The sequence below is a fragment of the Pieris brassicae genome, chromosome 7 (assembly GCF_905147105.1).
Source record: "Pieris brassicae chromosome 7, ilPieBrab1.1, whole genome shotgun sequence".
NCBI classification, from domain to species: Eukaryota; Metazoa; Arthropoda; class Insecta; order Lepidoptera; family Pieridae; genus Pieris; species Pieris brassicae.
The window spans coordinates 9636921-9658163 of NC_059671.1; the positions used below are offsets into that span (position 1 = coordinate 9636921).

General features: G+C 31.8%; 5 protein-coding genes across 6 annotated transcripts; 2 read left to right on the plus strand and 3 right to left on the minus strand.

Moving 5' to 3' along the window:
• Nucleotides 1-229: 229 nt before the first annotated feature.
• LOC123712102 (sorting nexin-8-like) lies at nt 230-6689 on the minus strand. The gene is made up of 8 exons (XM_045665056.1): nt 6608-6689; nt 6399-6507; nt 6113-6328; nt 5312-5537; nt 4407-4512; nt 3577-3709; nt 2645-2864; nt 230-1698 (listed from the first exon to the last, which is right to left on the minus strand). The coding sequence occupies exons 3-8, from the start codon at nt 6316-6318 to the stop codon at nt 1543-1545; spliced, it is 1047 nt and encodes a 348-aa protein (XP_045521012.1). The 5' UTR covers nt 6319-6328; nt 6399-6507; nt 6608-6689; the 3' UTR covers nt 230-1542.
• A 2926-nt stretch (nt 6690-9615) lies between these two features.
• Nucleotides 9616-11737, plus strand: LOC123711998 (ATP-dependent DNA helicase Q1-like). The gene has a single exon (XM_045664898.1). The coding sequence runs from the start codon at nt 9836-9838 to the stop codon at nt 11717-11719; it is 1884 nt and encodes a 627-aa protein (XP_045520854.1). The 5' UTR covers nt 9616-9835; the 3' UTR covers nt 11720-11737.
• On the minus strand, nt 11729-14455 carry LOC123711999 (UPF0193 protein EVG1 homolog). Of its 2 annotated transcripts, none has more exons than XM_045664899.1 (5): nt 14225-14455; nt 13847-14027; nt 12662-12819; nt 12181-12432; nt 11729-11936 (listed from the first exon to the last, which is right to left on the minus strand). In XM_045664899.1, the coding sequence occupies exons 1-5, from the start codon at nt 14346-14348 to the stop codon at nt 11821-11823; spliced, it is 831 nt and encodes a 276-aa protein (XP_045520855.1). In that variant the 5' UTR covers nt 14349-14455; the 3' UTR covers nt 11729-11820. The 2 variants fall into 2 exon arrangements, with proteins under 2 accessions (XP_045520855.1, XP_045520856.1); XM_045664900.1 differs by having other exon boundaries at nt 14009-14027; nt 14225-14453.
• Nucleotides 14456-14834: 379 nt separating this feature from the next.
• Nucleotides 14835-16643, plus strand: LOC123712240. The gene is made up of 5 exons (XM_045665250.1): nt 14835-14919; nt 14991-15148; nt 15380-15636; nt 16399-16469; nt 16553-16643. The coding sequence occupies exons 1-4, from the start codon at nt 14835-14837 to the stop codon at nt 16451-16453; spliced, it is 555 nt and encodes a 184-aa protein (XP_045521206.1). The 3' UTR covers nt 16454-16469; nt 16553-16643.
• Nucleotides 16644-19813: 3170 nt separating this feature from the next.
• Nucleotides 19814-20987, minus strand: LOC123712325 (histone H3.3A). The gene is made up of 3 exons (XM_045665349.1): nt 20834-20987; nt 20393-20680; nt 19814-20303 (listed from the first exon to the last, which is right to left on the minus strand). The coding sequence occupies exons 2-3, from the start codon at nt 20672-20674 to the stop codon at nt 20175-20177; spliced, it is 411 nt and encodes a 136-aa protein (XP_045521305.1). The 5' UTR covers nt 20675-20680; nt 20834-20987; the 3' UTR covers nt 19814-20174.
• Between the last annotated feature and the right edge of the window lie 256 nt (nt 20988-21243).

Consider the following 21243-nt stretch of genomic DNA (forward strand, 5'->3'; position numbering starts at 1 on the left):
GTCGTCAACGGCATGTATCAGGCACAGGAGGCTGATCACCTACTTGTCTATTAGATTGACAAATGATCATAAAACATACAGAAATCTGGACCTTAAAAGGTAGCGCCACTGATTTGTTATGTCCCAAATCATAGTTCACGACGCTATAATTCTATGAAGGTTAACAATTAAAAAAAAACCACATGTAATTAAAACTTTTATTAACACCGTGGTATTCAAAATATACAAATATCTCAAATATAAATCTGCTTAAATATAAAAAAAATATATATTAGTATCAAATAGTGGATATTGCCATTTTATATCACAGTATTCAAACATTTTGGTACATATTAAACCTAATCGTAAAAAATTCATACTTCAAATTCTAATAAGATAGTAAATAACTTTATCAAAATACTATTCGTGAAAGTTACGAGTCGTTAATAATAGTCGACGTCAGTTTTTGAATTACCTTTAAATTTCAATAAATACTATAAATAATAACGATAAATAATAATTCGCTAAAACTATAAACACAAACAGATATAATTTTGTAATCATAAATAATTATGAAACTTTAAATTTCTTCTAAAATAAAATATATAGGCCCATAAGCGTGCATTACAAAAGCTTAAAACACCATTATTATTAACTTTTTAACAACTGGGAAATTCTTCTGTGATCATACAGTATCGTGATTGTGCTCCCATTAAAACCTTAGCGAAAGAAATTGGGTCAAAGTGTACTCCTAACAAATTAACTTTTAGTTAGTAACAATAATGCTTTTGCTCAATGGCGCCATTTTTGCAACAACAATCCATAAACTCGAAGAGCTGTCGTAATAGAAAAGTAAATGACTTTTGTTATTTGGCGTCAATACTTACGAGCTGTCAAAAACACCTTTTCGAATTTGACGAAACTATGATTTTCCTGCTGTTACAGTTATATACTCTAACTAGTTAATATATATTTAGTCCTTATCTATATATTTTCAAGATTCATAATATTCGAGTTAAACAACTTTTTAATTAATTGATATTATATATAATTTTTTTTTAAATTCTCATTGTTTTCAAAAGTTACTTACTGTGTTAAGTCAACAATTTCCTAGGAATTTCTTCCTAAACTATAATTAAGGTGTCTTATGTAAACAATTCATTTTTTATATTATAAATTATGTATGTTACTAAAGAAATGTGGGACATGCCACAAAAAACTTTGTAACAAATCTAACATTGTCTTAATGTTAGTCTCAGTAGCAACATTTAAAATTTCGAGCAACATTTACACCCTATTATCTCTGAAATCTATGAAACCAGGGAGCTTAGTCAAGATACCTTATAAGTTGTGAATTAGAAATTTGTCGACACAAACTGTCATTTTCATACAAATTTAATTTTCGACTTTCTACATACACTACTGTTAATGCATCTTGACTAAGCCCCCAGATATACAAAACGCTTATCATTATCTACAGATTAAAAAACTGCAATTTTATAAATCTATGGTCGGATTACCCAACCCTGTAAAGATCTGTGGTACAAATAATGCCGGGGTGTATTATCTGTGGTTAGATTTAATATTTGCATGCCTGAGTGCGGTATGCAGGTCAGCCCAGCAGGCGGCGATGCGTGCGTGAGCAGTGCCCAGTGTGTGCAGCAGTGCGGGCAGAGCCTCGAGAGCGGATAGTGCGTATACGCGGGCAAGGCGAGCCTCCTATTAAAATAAAACTCTTCTAAGTTAAATAGCATTCTAAAGAGTGCCATCCATACGGCCTTTTACTGTTTTATTTTTAACCGACTTCAGCAAGGGAGGGTATCAATTTAACCTGTATTTGATAAATTTTTTAATGATTATTAAAAATCTATATCTCAAAGATGATTTAAAAAGTTATATAACCTAAAAACAGTCTAAGTATCATTGAAATCGGTTGACTGGTTCGCAGTAGCCACGCATTCAGGATTTGAAGTCTTTTTAATTTTTCCAAATAAATTTTATTTTATTAAAAGTTTAATAGTGGTAGTTATAATGCATTAAAGCATTATTATTTCTAAGCATAAACAAGCAAGCACTGTATGCATTTAAGACCCTTCAGGGAGTATTAATATATTTGTTTCAGAAAATTAATATTCCAAATAAGACGTAATCATTTAAATATTTTAAATTCATTTGAGTCTCGCGAATTCACGAGTCTCTTTGAATACGTCTCCCGAATGTAAAGTAAATAAATGTGCATATGACGGACATAAACATGCAGAAGCAAAGTTTAATAGTTGTATGCGCCTCTATGGATGGCACTATTGAAAAAATAGACAATATTTCAAGACAAAAATAATAGACAATAGATTTTAACAGATATTTGTGTCGCTCGTTATCCTGTGGCATAATGTTTATTAAAGTCAATACAATCACGGATTCATTGTATGCCATAATTGGCGTAGATTAAAATTATATCAACATATATTTGCCCCCTTATTTATTCCAATTGTACCGTTAAAATGAAGTCATGTATATGTCAAGTATAAATCAAAATTTGACAGAAAGAGACAAAAGAGTACAAACTCGTTATGGTGTCTTTATTTTTTTACCCAAATATTTGACAAAAATTTTACACTAGACTAGACAAAATAAAAGCACAGATGTTATATCGAATTAGACTAACCTCCACAGCACAGCGCATGGCGTACCTATGCCGCTCACGCAGGCTATGCGACGCTGCATTATGCGGCGCACTAGCTGCGGCCGCTGCTCGCTCTCCGTGCAATCCCCGCGTTAACCGCGAACAGAGCTCCTTGTATGCGGTTAACGCGTCTACAGCTACTAGAAGACGCTGTTGCGCTTCCTCGTCGGATATGAAAGTCTCATCCATGTCTGACACCAGCCTTAACGATCGATTATGTTCAAACTTTAGTAAAACCGTTTTATACAGAACTGGACAGACGTTCTACCTGATATTAAGTGAGATGTGGCCTATTGGCGGGCAAGCCTGTCCCTGGACAGCGGCGGCTAAATAGGCATCTCCTGAGATGCCGCCGCTTTAATTAACCCGTATTATACTGCCTATAAAAAAGAAGAAGAGGGGCTAGGATTTCCTCTACTGTTAATTATAAAGTAAGAAGGATCTTTTAGATGAAACGTGGATTTCCCTGAAACGTTTTCCTGTATGCTGTTAAAGCGAATCGAGTTCTGAAATATCCGGGCAAGCAGAAAATAACTAGTTTTAGTATAAACAAAGGTATACATTTCAATAATATAACATCATTAAAACTATACATTTTCATTTGTAACAGAACTTATGGCTGGACGGTAAAAACCATACATTATTTTTTTTTTCGTGTCACTTGATGGTAAGTGATACATTGACAGCCACGATGCCAGAAGCCTCACGAGTGCGTTGCTGGCCTTTTCAGAATTGGTATGCTCTCCAAAAAACAGATTTCCAGTTTTAGGGCTCATACATAGTTGTAGCGTAACAAATTTATTAAATTCCGTATGGCAAAGTTAAAATTTGTGTTCCAAACCAACATGTCTAGCTCGACGTTTGATCACCTAAAAAAAAACATATAGAAATCTTTTTTAAGATTATCATCTTACTGAGCAGCCGCTTTCATGGATTCCCTGACCCTGGTCCATCGCTGCGTATCGGCAGTAGAGGTAACAGACAATGCACTCAAACCCGCTCCCAATTCACGAATATCCATTTGTTCAGCTTCACAACGGCTTTCAGCTGAAAGCGTTTTATATTTTTATGGTCTATATATCAAGTATCAGCCTTAGCTAGGGAATATAGAATAAGACTTAGTCAAGACTTGATTTTGACGTTATTATAAGACGGTCAAACCTCGGACGGACGGGCTAAGCCGAGTTTACATAATCGTATTCAGAAACATTGTCCCTGTCAAATATCTCGAAGTTTGGTTTCTATTGTTTTTGGGTATGACTTACAGATATTATTTTACTATTATCTGTGGAGCCATGGACAACATATACTAAATAAATCTAAAGCCACATATGGAATACATATATATAAAAAGATTCAAACATTTACGGATATTTTCAAAGAAACAGTCAATAACTGTGCATAAGTCAGGGTAACGTGAGGGTCTGTATGTTGGGGCTCACGGTCATATATATGCAGATAACGCTATGAATATTCGAAATACTTCTTTTACCAAATTGCGCGATAGCCTAAACAAGTCAATGCTCAAATAGTGGTAATTGTATGTGCGGGATGCGCAAAATTTACATTTTTGCATAGTGAGGAACAAATAATAATCTGTGAATAGTTGAGTGAAATATGGCGTTCATGTAATACGGTGTTCTTAATTTATATTTGACATACGCGATGTTCTTTCATTTTTATCTCCGCATTGAAAATTTATTTCAAAATCATCACAAAATCGCTTAATGCAATGTTTGCTTACCTTTCTCAAAGATCTTGCAAAGCCTCTTCAAACCCAACTGCACCAATCGTAACTGCTCCTGATCACACGCGAATTCCTCTTGCATTTCATCTGTCGTCATTTCATGCTAAACAGTAAAAATAATATTATTAAGTTACAAATTAAGTTTGTAGTTGAAGTACAGTTCCATAATGGTTTTAATAACAGTATGCGAAATATTTTTACTTAGTTGCTGTTAGAAGTAATGTACAATAAAAATAATTAAATAAAAAGATGGTCAACTTGCGGCCTTATCGCTTTCTAGCGATCTCTTTCAGGCAATCACTGTGAGAACATAAAAAAAATATTGTACAAGGTTAGCACAACAAGAAAAAACACATAATAGATATAGTTACTTAGTCAAAACTAGATTAGAACAAAAAAGCGTTTAAAACATATGTAAACAGTAACAATAATGCTGTATGCGAAAATCAGTCCCGCAACCCGCCATTTTTCAGTTTTAAAAATTTTAGTAGATGTTCCAACGAAAACTTTTAAGCTTTGAAGCAATTCATTGAGAGTCAGGAGGATAAAAAAATAATTGTTGAGAATTAAGACGGAATTCTGTGAACAGCATTGTCTATTGCCTATGGTTAGAGCGATCACGTTTAAAAAACCGTATCTCAAGTTATGTAACCCAACATTAATTAGGTTACATATACAAATGAAATGGACACTGTCTTTGGAAACATAGAAGCTACCATAACATTTAGACAACATGCACAAACTGAGTTACATGATTACCTTTATATAAATCAAATGAAATGAAATGAAAGTATTTATATACATCACTTTAATTACACTATTTTAACTAAATTAATATCCACGATCATGTAGAAGACACGATTTGACATAGATTTGTAAATAAAAAGATAAAAATAAATTACCCGATTATGTTCTTGCGTTCCCGCCAAAATAAATTCATCGTGTTTTGGCTTATCGAGTTTAAGATTGGTGTCACATAAAAACATTCGTAAATCTGCGTCATGGGCCAACACAGGATGTCGGGCAACTAAGGTCAACCACCGTTGCAAAGCAGCTCGGCGCCTTTGCAGAAACAATGGACTGCCACCTCCCACTACAACTCTTTTAGGAGGTAGACCACAAATTGCTCTGAAACCATTATTATAGAAATACTTAAGGAATACATTGTCTTTGGTTACACATTTAAATAAACGTAAGACATTTTTTTTGTTTATAATGCTTAAAGAAAAAAATAGTATTATTGAACAATTATAGTATATATAACTGGCATGCATTTGTCATTTAAGTGTTGTACTGATAACAATTCTGAATGCTGTATTACATTTCCTCGCCAGAAAACAGTGTATTATAATTAACTTTACTGATTAATGAATTATTATTTAAAATATTCAGAAAAATCAAATATTTGCTGTTCTATATTATGTTAGAAATAATTTGCCGATAAATAATTGGCTGCCTTGTTACTTGCTTTAAAATAATGCTAAATATGGTAGTACCACAAGCAGCATTGCATGGTTACAAACCTTATAAGAACAAATTTTATTTTTATGTTTACACTGAACCTTCATTGCAACCATCTTATTTATTAAAGAAAACAAAAAAAAATCTATACAAAAATTTGTCCCAGTAGCAATTGAGTCATATAATCTCTGTCATTTTTCTAAAGTTAATAAAAAATCATTTAAGAAGTAATATGTACTTACCTATATGGATATTTAATTGCTAACACATCATACAGCTGAACAAATTCATTGTAACGTCTTGTAACAGTAGTACCATGCCTTCGAGAACTAACATAATATTCACAGTGTTTCAATATTAAACCTTTCCTCTCTGGTACAAGTTCCACACTTATAACATCTGTCTCTTCTAAGTCCTCATATGTAACCTCTTCAGAACTTCTTGACATATTCAGTTTTCTACAAAATTTTATTAATTATTCACTTACCTAGGAACATATTTATAAAAAAATATTTAATAATACAATACCTGTTAAGGAATCTTCTAACGAACTAATGATAATATATTTGCCATATAAATATCTAATTCTGAGTCAATTTCTATGCTTTCTAATTGGGAAACTTCCCATAACGTGCAACTGTAAACACCAAACATTATTAACTTATGAGCACATAACTTCCACGTATTGTTTTCCTAATTTCAAAGCATAAAAAGTTAAATCTGTTAAAAGTACATACTTTATTGTTAAAATTCTGTTGTTCACTTGGAAAGCAACTAAAATTGCGAAGTTTTAACTTTTAAGTTTTTCTCTGTAACTGTGCCCAGTGATGCCAACTCATACAAAATATTCCCCCTAGGACCGTTTTATTTTCATACACTATTTTTAGAGTTATTTGTACTAATAAAGCTGTTGAATTTTCGATCTTGGGGTATTAATTTGGTTGATTGGGTTCGAAGATTAATATCAATTTCTTGAAAGACTAACTTACATAAAACACCCTGGACGTCTTGATTCCCCTTAAATTTAGGGGGAAACTCCTAAGTTGGCATCACAGAATGTGCCTTGCCTTTAACCAGTAACTAGTACTAGTGACCTTTTTACTCAGTATAGTCTTTCACTCTGTTTCAGAGATTAGGAAGTATGAACTTGTGAATAGACGATCTGTTTCAGACCTTTCATCTAGGTTTCAGTTTATTATAATAATATACTCATACCATCTCAGAATAATATACCTACTTTATAATTCTGTAGATCAATCACTTACATATTTCAAATGATCTGTGTTTAAAAAGACAATGCCTCTGAAGCAGAGTTCAGTAGACCAGCGGGTACGGGATGCCCTTGTGGCAAAAAAATATTACAAGGCTATATTATTACTACTTCCTAGGCTTGTAATAACTGTGCAGTAATTTACATGATTATAATTTACCCTGATAAATCATATTCAAATTGCTTTTTTGACCTTAATATTCTACTTACTTGTCGTTTTGTAAAAATCCCTGCTGGATAATATGTGATCGAATTATGTAAAACCCACCAGTTTCTATATATTCCCCACTCCAATCCTGTCTCCTAGGTCGTAATTTATAGTTAAAGTTTATTGGATAAACTCTGGAACCACTCAAATTCCAACGAAGCTTGAAGCTTCTACAAGGAAGGAATACATTTTTATATTAACCTACACAAACATTCTTTTCCACATTCGTTAAAAAAATAGATGACACTCTTACATAATATTTAACGTATAACATACTTAAACATTCTTTGAAGTTTTTTAATACATCATTACCTTGTCACACTGAAAATGCAATCATATGGCTTCGGTTGATCAAGTTTTCTTAATGAAAGTTTTAAATGTTCTGGCGATGTAAAGGGGGATGTAGCTTGAAGTAAAACCAAAACAGCTATTTCAGGCCTTTGAGACAAAAACTCTTGAACACCCCAAATAGACGGTGCCCAATCAGTCGCAGTTACGTAACTTCTTTTAAAAACACTGGCACCGCCTGCAAAAAAAATCGCTGTGCTATTTTATACACATTTATTAATTAATTCATATAATTGTTTTGTTTTATTTGTTATGATAACAGTCAGTCTGTCTATACTTACTCTTTAATGCCTCTAATGCAATCAAAGGATTATCGGTAGATATAGTAATATCTTTGAGATGAGCATGTTTCGCAGCAAATATGGCTCTTGATAACAATGTTTTCCCACCAACATCACGTAGATTCTTTAAGTGAACTCCTTTTGAGCCTCCTCGAGCAAGTATAAGAACTGCAGTGCTAGCAAACGCTAAAATAATGAGCCTGAAGAAATTATATATAAAAATATATTTACGTCTTCTTGTACTTTACCATTTTAATTGAAATAGAATATTACTTACGATAAAAAATATAACAGAAATACAACCCGCATGTTTGAAAATTTAAATAAGACTACTTTCATCTTCCTCCAAGAGAACCAAATTATCATTAATAGATTATATCCTTATTTACTTCCCGTGAACTTTGATTTGAGTGATTATCAGTATCAAAGACCCTTTTCTTATGACACAATATCCTATTGTTAAATAACATTTTGTACTATACAAAATAAAAATTATAAATATGTATGTATTAATACTTTTATATATATCCATTTTATATTTTGCTTTTTGTTATTTACTGTATTTGCCCATATATGATTTGCCAGTTTCCCCTTTAGTGTGATGTTAAAATTCATAAGAAACAACAAAAACGAAATGTAAAACTCAATGTTTTTTTTTTAAAGTTCATCACATGACGAGCTTCTACTTATTTCTTATATGTTTCATATATTTAAAAATAGTATTCATTTTGGGTTTACTTCAAGTACATAGATGTTTGAAAAAAAATGCAATCACAACTGTTTTCGTCTGAAAGGAACAACAGCAAGTATCGCAAGGGAGCAAAGATATTTGAAACGCAATTCTAGAAAAAAAAAACTGGTATTTGCCACAGAAATTGACACTAATATTCCTTCTGTACATGGAGATACCATTGAAATTGATGACCAGTCCAGCCCAGGAAACAAGGTACCTCCATCCACTCCAAATTAAGTATCAACCCAAACTCCACATTTATTTAGATTTTTTCCTGTGATCGGATATCGGTTTCGTTTTATACAGGTTAAGAGGACATTACTAAATTTACTTCGGTGTTCTCTACATTACTAACAATGACATATCATTTAAATTATAGGCGCAGCCAAGTCATTAACATTTATGTAATTTTAAAGAAGGAATTGTAAAATGAAAGTATTTACGAAAGAAATCCTGAAAACTATTATCGTATTGTTATGAGTAAAGCTGCAATTAGCTTTGCAAATAACGTTTTCTCCTCCATTCTCCTATGCATACTAAATGTCAAATCTATCTTTTTTTCAATTAAGAAGCCATTTAATATAATTTAAGAAGAATGTATTGTAATAAAAAAAATAAACTTAAAACGTACTTGCAAAAAAATCTTATAGCTTAACGTTAACTTAATAATGAAAAGTAATGGTACACTAAGTTTGAGTTTACAATCAGGAATTTGGTATTAGAGCACAATAATTGTACTGTTATTGTGAAAAAATTTTTTTTCTCAATTGTCGTTAGTCAACAATTCAACACAAATGACAATTTTGAAATTACAGTAAGCCTTTAAACCTGTACTAGTTGTAGACTAGTATATTGAATAACTGCAAGTATTACGAAGTATATTGCGTGCGCTGTTTGTCTTTACTAGTACATCAGATTTTGGTATGGACACATATTGACAGGTTCAAGAGTTAAGACTGTGGTAACTAGCAAAGACCATGGAGAGCATAGGCTATATAGGTATGTTAAAATTTATACTTGTGAGGCGCGAGTGTACAAATAAAAATAATTATAATGTGTCAAGCAATTACTAAAATCTTATGTTAATTTATTAATTAAGACGTTTTATTAAGATTTGTGTAAACCATGGCTACTGCAGAAGAATTAAAACATGAAATTACAAAGGTCGAAAAGGAATTATTTATAGTAGAAACAGAGATGGAGAAATGGAGAACGAAACAGCGTCAACTACATGAAAAGAAAACAGAACTAAAAAAGTCACTAAACAAATTAAAATCTGACACCTTAGCACAAGTGGATTGGGCTGGTACTAATTACGAATGGTCAGAAAAAGTGGAATCTACTTTAAAAACCACATTTAAAAATAACACATTCAGACCTAAGCAATTGAGTGCCATCAATTCTACTTTATCGCGTCAACATACGATAGTTGTTATGCCTACAGGTGCTGGTAAAAGTTTGTGTTACCAACTGCCAGCTTTGGTTGAGCAAGGTTTAACAATAGTTATATCTCCTTTAGTATCCTTAATGGAAGATCAAGTTAGGTCATTAAAGAATAAAGATATTCCTGCTATGCTTATGACCAGCACTAGTCCCAAAGAAGAAACTAATGCTGCTCTTAATGCATTAAGGGATAAAAATTCAGGTATAAAATTACTTTATGTAACACCAGAAAGATTAGCTAAGAGTAAGAGATTCATGGCCAATTTACAAAAATGTTTTTCTAATGGAAGATTACAAAGGATAGCCATAGATGAGGTCCATTGCTGCTCTCATTGGGGACATGATTTTCGACCAGATTACAAGTATCTAGGAATTTTGTCAAATATGTTTCCCGGCATACCTATATTAGGCTTAACAGCAACAGCCACAGCACATGTTATAAATGATGTGCAGAAAATTCTTAACATTCAAGGGTGTCTTATAATAAAATCTACTTTTAATAGACCTAATTTATTCTACAAAATATTAGAAAAACCAACATCTAATGATGAATGTCTGAATATACTTGAAAATCTTTTGAAGCGTAGGTATAAAGATGAAAGTGGTATCATTTATACAAATAGTATTAAGGATGCTGAAGATATTGCCAATGGATTAAGAAAAGTTGGTCTTAAGGTCGGCTGTTATCATGCTCATATGGAAGCAGAGGCAAGATCTAAAGTACACATGAAGTGGCATGAAAAAACATATCAGGCTATAGTTGCTACAGTAGCATTTGGCATGGGTATAGATAAACCTGATGTCAGATTTGTTATTCATCATACTATCAGTAAATCTATGGAGAATTACTATCAAGAGAGTGGTAGAGCTGGCAGGGATGGTCTCAGAGCAGAATGTGTTACTTTATACCGTATGCAAGACATTTTTAAAGTCAGTGCAATGGTATTTTCTTCTGTTGATAGCATGGACTTCTTGTATGGTATGGTGAAATACTGTTTAAATGGACATTTATGTAGAAGAGAACTCATTGCTAAACATTTTGATGAAGACTGGGGTGATTCTGATTGTAATAAAATGTGTGATGTTTGCGTGAGTGGAATTGGAAATACAAAAGAGATAAACCTTGAATCGCACTGCCAGACTTTGGCTAATATTTTAGATAATGCATCAAAGCAAGATACTAAACTAACGGCTCAAAAACTTCTTGATGCTTGGTTTCTAAAAGGACCAGTCCCATTACGACATAAGGGGAAAGAACCTTCATTTTCAAGAATTTTTGCTGAAGATGTTATTGCATATTTATTAGTAGATGGCTACCTCACTGAGGATTTTCATTATACGGCATATTCAACAATCGTTTATTTAAAAAAAGGCCCAAACATGGAGGTAGTCTATGATAAAACTTTCACTTTGAAAATGCCTGTTAGAAAGTACACTAAATTTGAAATAGACAAAGCAGCACCTAAACAGTTATGTGACCATGAGGTAACAAAATCTGTAAAAAGACCATCTTCTACAGAAAAAAAAAATAATAAAAAATCTAAGCTCATAATAATTGATGATTAAAAATCATAATTAATTGAATCTCTGAAATTTTATTTGATTTATCCACTCCAGTTTGCTAATACATTACATAATTCAAAAATTTTCCAAAATAATATCTCTGTTTATACTCTTCGTCTTGGTGAATATTGTAGTGTAGGTAGCTTTTGATAGCACAAGACATTCTCTTCTTTATTAGATCGTTTTTTAGCAACACTTTTTGTTGATTGTTTCGATCTCACTGAAAGGAAAGCATTTTTGCCAATAAGAAACATTTGTAATTATACAAATTACTTTTCATAGAATATGAAAAGAAAATCTAAAGTATACATCTATCTACTATGTATGCTTTAGCTAATGTAAAGGATTATCTATCTACAAAGCTTGCTTTCAAAATGTGTCTCCATTTTTATTTAATAAAATCCTTTCAATATGCGTTATATTTACTTAAGACTAATGACTATGGTTAAATAACTCCTACTAACCAGAACTATGCATTGATCCAGTGCTTTCCCTGGCAGTTTCTTTTCTACCACTATCTTTAGATCTCACACTTGGAAGTACACTAAACCCGGAGCCTTTAGACCTTGCAGAGGCAGGTTCATCCAAGCCAAGTGCATCTAGGGCTCGAAGCCTTTCAGCTATCTGGTCCTGGATAAGTTCACGATGTGGTGCCCCATGACCCATGTCCTCCATTTCCGCTAACCACTCGGCTCGTTCCCTTATTTGCGTCATTACTGAAAACAAGTTATGGATATACATATTGTAACTCTAAATTACAATATTTGTTAGATTGTTACAAAGTGTTAGATTTGATTTAATAAACTCACTACCAACAACAATAGCTCATTGCTCATTATATATATTTATTCATAGCATTTATTACATAAAAAAATTAATATTATTTCGAAAGATTTATCGAGGGAATGTCGAAAATATTCGTAATTATTTTAACGAGATACCTACAATCATGCCACTTTTCCTTTTTTGTAGGTAGTTTTGGAGGTGACTTCGCACGATGTGGGGCCGGCAGAGGTTTCTGCTCTTGCTCTCCATATGCCATGACCTTTGCAAGACAATCCTTAAGTTTTTCTCGGTCTTCTCCTCGCTTTATGGGACGATAGCTATAAATGTTTGTTTGGTCTTTAGTTATTGTGTCAATATTTTTTTATTAGGTTTTTACTATCTACTATGTCTAAACTGTTTGGCATAACAGTGTAAAACTAGGAATAATTTTGAAATAGCTTCACACGGTTTTAAGCAAAATTCACGCTTCGAAAAATTATAGATAACTAACAATTCCCCGCGGTTCTACTCGCGGTGGTAGTGAAAAATTTACGTTGTCGGACTACAGATATATTTTTGATATCATGAAAGTTTCATTTAGTTTTTAATTACTTCCTCTCAGATTATTAGATACACACTTACATTCATAATCCAATCAATATACAGATTTAAAGTAAAATCTGTATATTAATCTAATACATTTTTAAATTCGTATCAAAATTTGCGTAGAATACCAACATTAGTAAATTTAAAAATACCTGTAGTATTGAAATATTCTTGATTTCATGTAGGTAGGAAAGATTTTTTTTAATCAGTCGAGGAAATTTAAGCTTGATTATGATAATTTGTTAAAAATTAAAACAAAAATCCAAAATGTAATACTTTCTTCTATAATATTAGAGAAGAGATTTATTTGTAGAAGTTGAGTGTCTTAGAACTTCCATATTCGCAACATTTGACGTAGTTTTGCTTCGTGGCAGCAAAATCATTGCATGTTTTAGAGTTCCGACTCGGTATAGGCCAACATACAATTTCCCATGGGTAAAACATTATTTTTGTAAATATTGATACATCCTATAACACAACATACAACATTTATTGTTTTCGTTCTATCATCAATAGTTTCCACAGCGCACGCGATGACAGATTTTTAAAGGATTTTTTTTGCCCTTATATTGCATTTGCATGCATTGTTTGGGATCCTCCCTATATCAGTCAATGAAGATGCAACTTTCTAATAGTGAAATAATTTTTGAAATGGGTCTAGTAGTTTTTGCGTGAAAACATAACAAACATACATACAAAAACACAAATGTTTCCTCTTTATAGTATGAGTATAGATGAAGAAAAAGGAATGCTGCTAACTCTACTGCGTCCAAAATTCCAGATTCCCGTATAGCTGACAGGGATCGGCGTCGAGAAGTTCGTGGTCGTACCATGGGAATATCAACTTGTGATTGATGGTCTTCTTTTTTCTCATACTGGCGAAGCCCGAGCTCTGACTTTTTACGTTGAGCAATACTTAACCTTGATTCCTCAAGTAACACTAAAATAAATATAATTACGTAAGTGTATAAATAATACATATGTCTAAATACATATTTATATTTGAAAGTGATGAATATCTCTCAACATGAAGGTAATTGTGTTAATTTTTTCTATCATAGTATGAATAGTACTATGATTATTTTAAAAACATAACTTTACCTCTTTACTTTCGACAGCAGCATCCTAAAAAATTACCTTTTAAGAATGTTTCTTGAGTCCGAGATGGTTCCACAACTCTAGTATGAAAAATCCCTCCATGTGGGACACTTTTGCTAGGCCAAAAGACGTTAACAAAACCGTCTGCATCTGGAGTTTCCATTTCACTGACAAGTATATAAGACAATGAACAAAACAATAGGAATAATAAACAGTATTTAAATCTCCCGGGATACGAAACCAACGAATGTCATTCGTAACCACAGTAACATGTTAAACTAAAATAATTCAACAATCAACTGTCCTTAATTATTGTTTAAGTTATATTTTATATGTTGTCTAACGAATAAGTCCTTAAATTAAAAATTATAAAAATGTCTATAGAACAGTTAATACGAAAAACGAATTTAGCCTGGCCGGAAGACAATTAAAATTTATGAAAAAAAGTGTACACAGAATAAACATTCTGCCTACTAATTACTTAACCTATGGTCCTTAAAATATTATAGTTGGTAATGGCCTAAAGGTAAAAAAAAAAAATTGGAAAAGTGGCGGGAAATTAATTAATTATACTATATCTAATTATATATCATATAATTATATAACTATATGAACAAAATAGTTAAACATAAGCTGCATTTATTTTAAAATGATGGATTCAGTTCTATCAACAATAGAAAAAATTAAGCTACAGGAACAAGAGCAAGAAATAAAATTAAAAGAAAAAAGAGAATGTGAGTACATTTACTAACGTTTAGAACCGACTCTTTGTTATACATAAAATTAAATCTCTCACATTTATCAGATGAAACTAATATAACATTACTTCAACGAAGTATTCGCGATGCATTGTCGCTAAAAGACAAACTGCGCGATGAGGAGAAGGCTTTAAATGAAAGGATACTAAAACTGGTGTCGCAGATAGAGTTAGAGAAAATAAGAAATAAAGCTATTAAGACCGAAGTCGACGTTTTAAAAAAAGAACTTGAACGTTTAAAATATGACATAGTAAGTATTGCAATAATATAATAATTATTTCATTAATTTTCATATATGAAATGCAATCGTGGGCGCAATTATTTGTCAACTACGAACGCTGCGGAGCATGATCGTAATAGGCGTGGTGGTCATTACCTATAATAACCACCATTAATTTTAATCAATCATCTATATAAAATCTAGCATATTTTCTAGAATTATAATATTTCGAATGTATGGAAAATTCGGTCATCCTATTGTGAAGCGGTAACGCAAACTTCAGATGAATACGATGTTTGGGCACTTCTAATAAAACCAGTCCGCACTGAACCAGTAGTACGAAATAACACACCAGAAAAAGAGATACATTCAAATGAAGGCAGATTGCCAACTGCAATTGAAAGACGGAAGAATGCTATAGCAGAGAGAAACCGCTTACTCGCCGAACCAGACACTGGGGGAGAATTCGTTCGGTACTTACAGATCTTTAAATTTATTTTAAAACCGTATTAATGGATGTCAGTTAAGCAGTAAATTAAAACCTATTATTATAATGATAACTTAAATATCTTCGTTATTCAAAACATGTATTATATTATGGTTAAGAGTTATTTACCTAGAGCCAACCTAGGATAATTTCTCGTATACCTAAGTTTTGACTGAAACGTATCGACTCTATGAATATTGCAATTCTTTCGTATTTATTAGTCTCTAAAAATAGAATTTATGGAGTTCCTCAAGGATCGATATTAAGTTCTCTGCATATATTTTTGATAAAAATAGTAGCATTTTATAAATAGCGAACAAAAGGAACCTTATACCTTAGGAACTAAAAAAAACAAAATAAATTTTAGTCACAGAAGTATACTGTGTTCGTGACTTCGGAACAAGGCTAAAGAATAACATCATGAATAATTGACCATATTGACATAATAATAGATTGGGGAAAAAGTTTCTTCGCATTTTTTAAGAAAATTCATAACATTTTTTTTAATATAGTTTATTAACATTTAACTAAAGTATGTAGGTACCATTTTGTTCGATAACTTTTTAGATTATATTTTCGATAAGTTTTCGAAAATATAATATAACCTATCTAATATTATGTGTTTCATCTTGGACATATTTTAGTATCATTGTTTTTTTTTTGTTATATATAATTTAAGTGACCGGAAGGAGTACGAAATAAATAAAAAAATACACATTAAATTTTAACTAACTTTTCTACTTTTTAGAATCAAGAATGCTCTACGGTACCTCGATGAAAAGGTTTCAAGCCTAAGAAGTTGATTTAATAGACAACGGTGTGAGTCTTATTGTTTTTGTTTTGTTACAAAAAAATGTAAATTACGGAAACACAATATATTTTAATCTGTGTGTCTTTTACAGAGGTATTATAAAACGACTGGAAGCAGTGACTCTACTTATTAACATACTACCTGTGGCTGACTGTACTTATTAAAAAAAATCAAAGTACTGAATAAATACTTTGACAGACATTTTTGTTTGAAGTATTCCCGTGGTCATATATTATGTGAAATTATAAAATGCATTTAATTAATTATATCTTAATTCAACCTAATTGTTTTGAACCAGGCCTTTTAATCTTAAAAAAAACTACGGTTTTGATTCTATATACTTCTATATATTCTATAAACTAAACCGTTTTAAATAATCTTACTAACACTTACTTAGCTGACTCAACTTCACGAGTTAGTTTACACAGGCCTACAATTTTGTATTAATGAAAAAGTGTTTAAAATTTAATAGGTAAGGGTATAGTAAATACAGGAAAAGTGTGTTTGAATGTTTTGATAGAAACTGCCAAAATACTGAGAAGATATTTATTAGAAAATTACAATGTAAAATTGAGTTGCTCTAAACAAACAATGGAGTATAAATTCGTTATCTACGTTAGACAATCGTTTTCTTTTATAATATATATAATATTTTTTTTACCCTGCGTTTTGTAGTTTTCTTTTTGTGGATTTTGGTAAGCGAGTCCTTCAAAGTAGCAGTAATCAGCCATCATGCTAATATCCCATTTTCCTTGGTTACGTTTCTCCATCTCCTTTATGTATTCATGGAACCTGTCTTCCTGTTCCTCGTTGACTGTTCCAAAATTTTCAGGAAAAGAGTCAATGTGGTAAGAAGTTTGACGCTCATATTGCATCCCATTTTTGTATAATTTTTGACCATGTACAATGGCTTTATACAATCTGTCCGATTTTTAGGGCGTACCAAAAGTTCCTGCTTTCTTTCTTTGCTCGTGCAGGAAATTTGTCGCACAGGTATTTAAAGCCTAATTTTTTTAAACCTTTTTAAAATTCTATTTATTTAAAGTTTTGACGAACTGCTTCATCAATCTTAACTTTATGTGAAGGGGAGGCAAAAAAACTAATTTTGGGTCAACTTATGCATCATGCTGCACATTCTTTAAGTATTTCTCTGAGTGGCCATTCTTTTTAACATAATGTATATTTCATCCTAGACTGTTCCACTCGCACAAAAAACATAGATACTTTGAGAATCCAGACTGTTGACCCAAAAGCTTGGATATTATTTTGAAGTCTCTACAAAATTGCCAACAATATTCGCAAAACTTTTTTTAGCAACAGATCTACTCTTTTTCACGATGCCTATACCACGAAAATGTGGTTTCTAGAGCCAAGAGATTTTTGTATTTCAATCGTGATCCTAAGATTTGTACAGCATCCTTTGATATGCCCAGGTCTCTCACTAAGTCAGTTAGTTCAGCTTAAATATGATTTTGGTTCGGATTGAATTCGTCTTTATCGGTTTTTTCGTTTGAATTTTCGTCTGATGATTGCTGTTGGATCGTATAAAAAAAGCGGAGGAATGGGAATTGTCCATGAGGTTTGGTAGTTCGTTTAGCAGACGGTAAATTGGGGTACTAAACAGTATGTTTATTTTAATGCAATTTGGAAAATATCAAGGTACTTCTTTGCTCTTGAACAAAATAACACACAAGGATTTTTCTAGTTCTGTGAAATATCCTGACGTGATGGGTTTAAACCCACCAACCAATTTATATACAGAATCAGCGTACCCGTATTAGCTAAGGACACTTATCAAAATTCAAAACCCCAACCCCTATCGACCTGTGTTATTAACATATCTGTAATATAATAAGTATATTTCGTTTGTCGAATTGGTTGAATCATTTCAGGTTCAGTAGTTAATGTTGCTTTTAACTTCATAATATTCATAGCTTATGATATTAGTTATTGAGTGATGTCATCATTGATATCCTATTTATTTGAAACGACCATAGAATCGAATTGACAGCTGTTGGCACATCACTAATTATCATATCAATTGTCATTATAACTATCAAGTATCAATCAATTTAAAATCGGGTTTTGTTTTCAATAAGGAACAATGAAATTGCTTTATAAATAAATATTCGTAGATTACAATAAGAAAAATCATGAATAGATCTATTATTCAGATCAGGTACTAAATATTGATTAGTAAAACTTTAAAGTTCAGTTAAATAATTTCCATTAAAACTATCATCTATTTGTCTCAAGGTTTTTTACTAGCTTTGTTGATTCACGGCATAATTCAAATCTTTAATAAAGCCTCCTTATTTTATATTGTTTTAAGTTACAAACCATGAAAATATATTGTATACTGAAAGAAAACAATATATACAAAAAAATACTATATTGTATACTATGTAGATGATAATATTGTGGTTATAATAATAGATACATAAAACAAAATATGTAGTATAATCGTGTCAGTGGTGAGTAGTTAATTGTGAACCATCTTTAATTCAATTTCATTTAATTATGCAATTATTCTTGGGATGCGGTTTGAACATAGCAAATGTTCATTGTAATCTACTGACAAAATTGTACACATATTCTGCTAGATGTTGTTTAAGTTAACTTTACTAAGTACAAGTAATTTTTTTCAGGGGTTTTATAAGAACCTACAAGAAAAGGTTTTATAGCAACAAACCTGATAGTTTGAATGAAAACACTCCAATAAAATTTACTACTAGTGCCGCTTCAAAGTCTAGGATAATGCCCATTATTAATAAACGTTACTTGGAAATGCCCTGGTATCAGCCATACAGTGTGGTGGGCAGTGTTGCTGTATTTTTACTTTATTTTTGTGTATTTAGAGAAGAAAGTGACATAGATTCAGAGTTTGAAAAAACTTTATATGATAGAGTGCATGGACTAGAAAAACAGCAATTATTACTTAGTTACCGCTTCAACAAAGAAAATGGTAAGAGTGTAGTAGAAATTGAGCAACGGCTTAAAGAAATTGAAGAAAAAGAGAAAAGTCTAGCCATTGCTTAGGAAATAAGACGCATCTATTGTAGATTATGTATTAAAATAATATAGGAAACTTAATTTTTTGTTTATTTTCAATTACACCATCTTATGCAGGCTCAGTGAAATATACTTTCAACCATGTAGTTCATGTAAATCAGTGATTCACTAATACATTTTTCTTTGTAATAAAAAACAGTCATGATTCACATTGAGATTACATACCTATATTGAAACAGGCTGATCACATCCTCCTACACATATAAACAAACATGGCCACGATTAAATGCCACTTTTATACTACTGATGAATAAATAGGGTGTTTTAATAAGTAAAAATGTAAGACTAATTATATTTATTTAACACCAAGTATCTTAATTACTAATCCAAAGTGCATAAAATTTTGTTTCTTTGACACTATCAACATTACCTATTTACTAACACAAGTCACTAAACATTTTGTTAGTACAAGATCACTCACTGATGACAATAAAAAGTATACAGTCACCTAAATTAGTTATCTTGCACATAATCTAACTTAAATATTACAAACACAATATTTTAAAAAAATCAGTTCTGACGCCTTACAATTACAATGATTACAATGTTTAAGGTGAAGAAACTGTGAACATACAAAAAATGTTACATATTATGTCTATTTGAATTACAAATAATTTATAATAAAGTAAACTAATCATAATTTAAGCACGTTCTCCACGGATTCGTCTGGCCAACTGTATGTCTTTAGGCATGATAGTCACACGTTTAGCATGGATGGCGCACAAGTTAGTGTCTTCAAAAAGACCAACAAGGTATGCTTCACTGGCTTCCTGCAATAAAGTAAATATAAAAATTAGTAAGAAAAATATTAAGTCTACAAGGTTTGTAATGCAAATTCAATATTGTGTTACATCTTTACCTGAAGAGCACCAATAGCGGCAGACTGGAAACGAAGGTCAGTCTTGAAGTCTTGAGCGATTTCTCTTACAAGTCGCTGGAATGGCAGTTTACGAATGAGCAATTCGGTAGATTTCTGGTAACGACGGATTTCACGGAGAGCGACTGTACCAGGGCGGTAACGATGGGGCTTCTTGACCCCCCCAGTGCTGGGCGCTGATTTTCGCGCCGCTTTTGTCGCTAACTGTTTACGAGGTGCTTTACCTCCTGTGGATTTACGGGCTGTTTGCTTCGTACGAGCCATTATTTACTGAAAAAATAAATTACTATAAAGGATAACAGTAAACATAAACGGTTGCGACACTCATTTAGGACAATAATCAAAACAATAATGACCACAAAGAAACAGTTAGCAAATTTAAATTAAAATAATATATTGTGCAGTAATAAACATTATTCATACCTTTTTGAAGTAATTAAGTAAAAATATATAAATTTAACTCGATTTAACGCACAAGGCAACGCTCATATGCTTAAGTAAAACTTCAATATGGCGACGAGAGAATGGCGGGCGAACAGCAACGCTTAGTGTTTGGTATTGGATTGGTTAAGGTTTTTAATAACAGTGAACAATCATTGGTCTAAATTTACTGAACACTATTGGACGCCCAAATAAATTCCAGTGTTTTGATTGGGTAACAGTGTATGAATGACATTTTTAATGTTACCTCACTTAAAATTATTACTTTTGAGCTATAATAATTCATATTTTTATTAAACTATTAAAAATTAAATATGTAAACATATTTATATATATATTATGATGAATATGTTATGTAGTAAGAATCTTTTATTTTCAGTTTTGATTTTACA

What these genes read in the sequence shown, in the direction of transcription:
- LOC123711998 (XM_045664898.1), top strand. Translation starts at nt 9,836, where the DNA reads ATGGCTACTGCAGAAGAATTAAAACATGAAATTACAAAGGTCGAAAAG.
- LOC123712102 (XM_045665056.1), bottom strand. Translation starts at nt 6,318, where the DNA reads ATGTCAAGAAGTTCTGAAGAGGTTACATATGAGGACTTAGAAGAGACA. An exon ending in GCAATTAAATATCCATATAG is followed by an intron (nt 5,538 to 6,112) that starts GTAAGTACATAT and finishes TAATGGTTTCAG; the next exon opens with AGCAATTTGTGGTCTACCTC. An exon ending in GAACGCAAGAACATAATCGG is followed by an intron (nt 4,513 to 5,311) that starts GTAATTTATTTT and finishes TTTACTGTTTAG; the next exon opens with CATGAAATGACGACAGATGA.
- LOC123712240 (XM_045665250.1), top strand. Translation starts at nt 14,835, where the DNA reads ATGATGGATTCAGTTCTATCAACAATAGAAAAAATTAAGCTACAGGAA. An exon ending in ATTAAAAGAAAAAAGAGAAT is followed by an intron (nt 14,920 to 14,990) that starts GTGAGTACATTT and finishes CACATTTATCAG; the next exon opens with ATGAAACTAATATAACATTA. An exon ending in ACTGGGGGAGAATTCGTTCG is followed by an intron (nt 15,637 to 16,398) that starts GTACTTACAGAT and finishes TCTACTTTTTAG; the next exon opens with AATCAAGAATGCTCTACGGT.
- LOC123711999 (XM_045664899.1), bottom strand. Translation starts at nt 14,348, where the DNA reads ATGGAAACTCCAGATGCAGACGGTTTTGTTAACGTCTTTTGGCCTAGC. An exon ending in TCAAGAAACATTCTTAAAAG is followed by an intron (nt 14,028 to 14,224) that starts GTAATTTTTTAG and finishes TATTTATTTTAG; the next exon opens with TGTTACTTGAGGAATCAAGG. An exon ending in AAAGGAAAAGTGGCATGATT is followed by an intron (nt 12,433 to 12,661) that starts GTAGGTATCTCG and finishes ACTTGTTTTCAG; the next exon opens with TAATGACGCAAATAAGGGAA.
- LOC123712325 (XM_045665349.1), bottom strand. Translation starts at nt 20,674, where the DNA reads ATGGCTCGTACGAAGCAAACAGCCCGTAAATCCACAGGAGGTAAAGCA. An exon ending in CCGCTATTGGTGCTCTTCAG is followed by an intron (nt 20,304 to 20,392) that starts GTAAAGATGTAA and finishes ACTTTATTGCAG; the next exon opens with GAAGCCAGTGAAGCATACCT.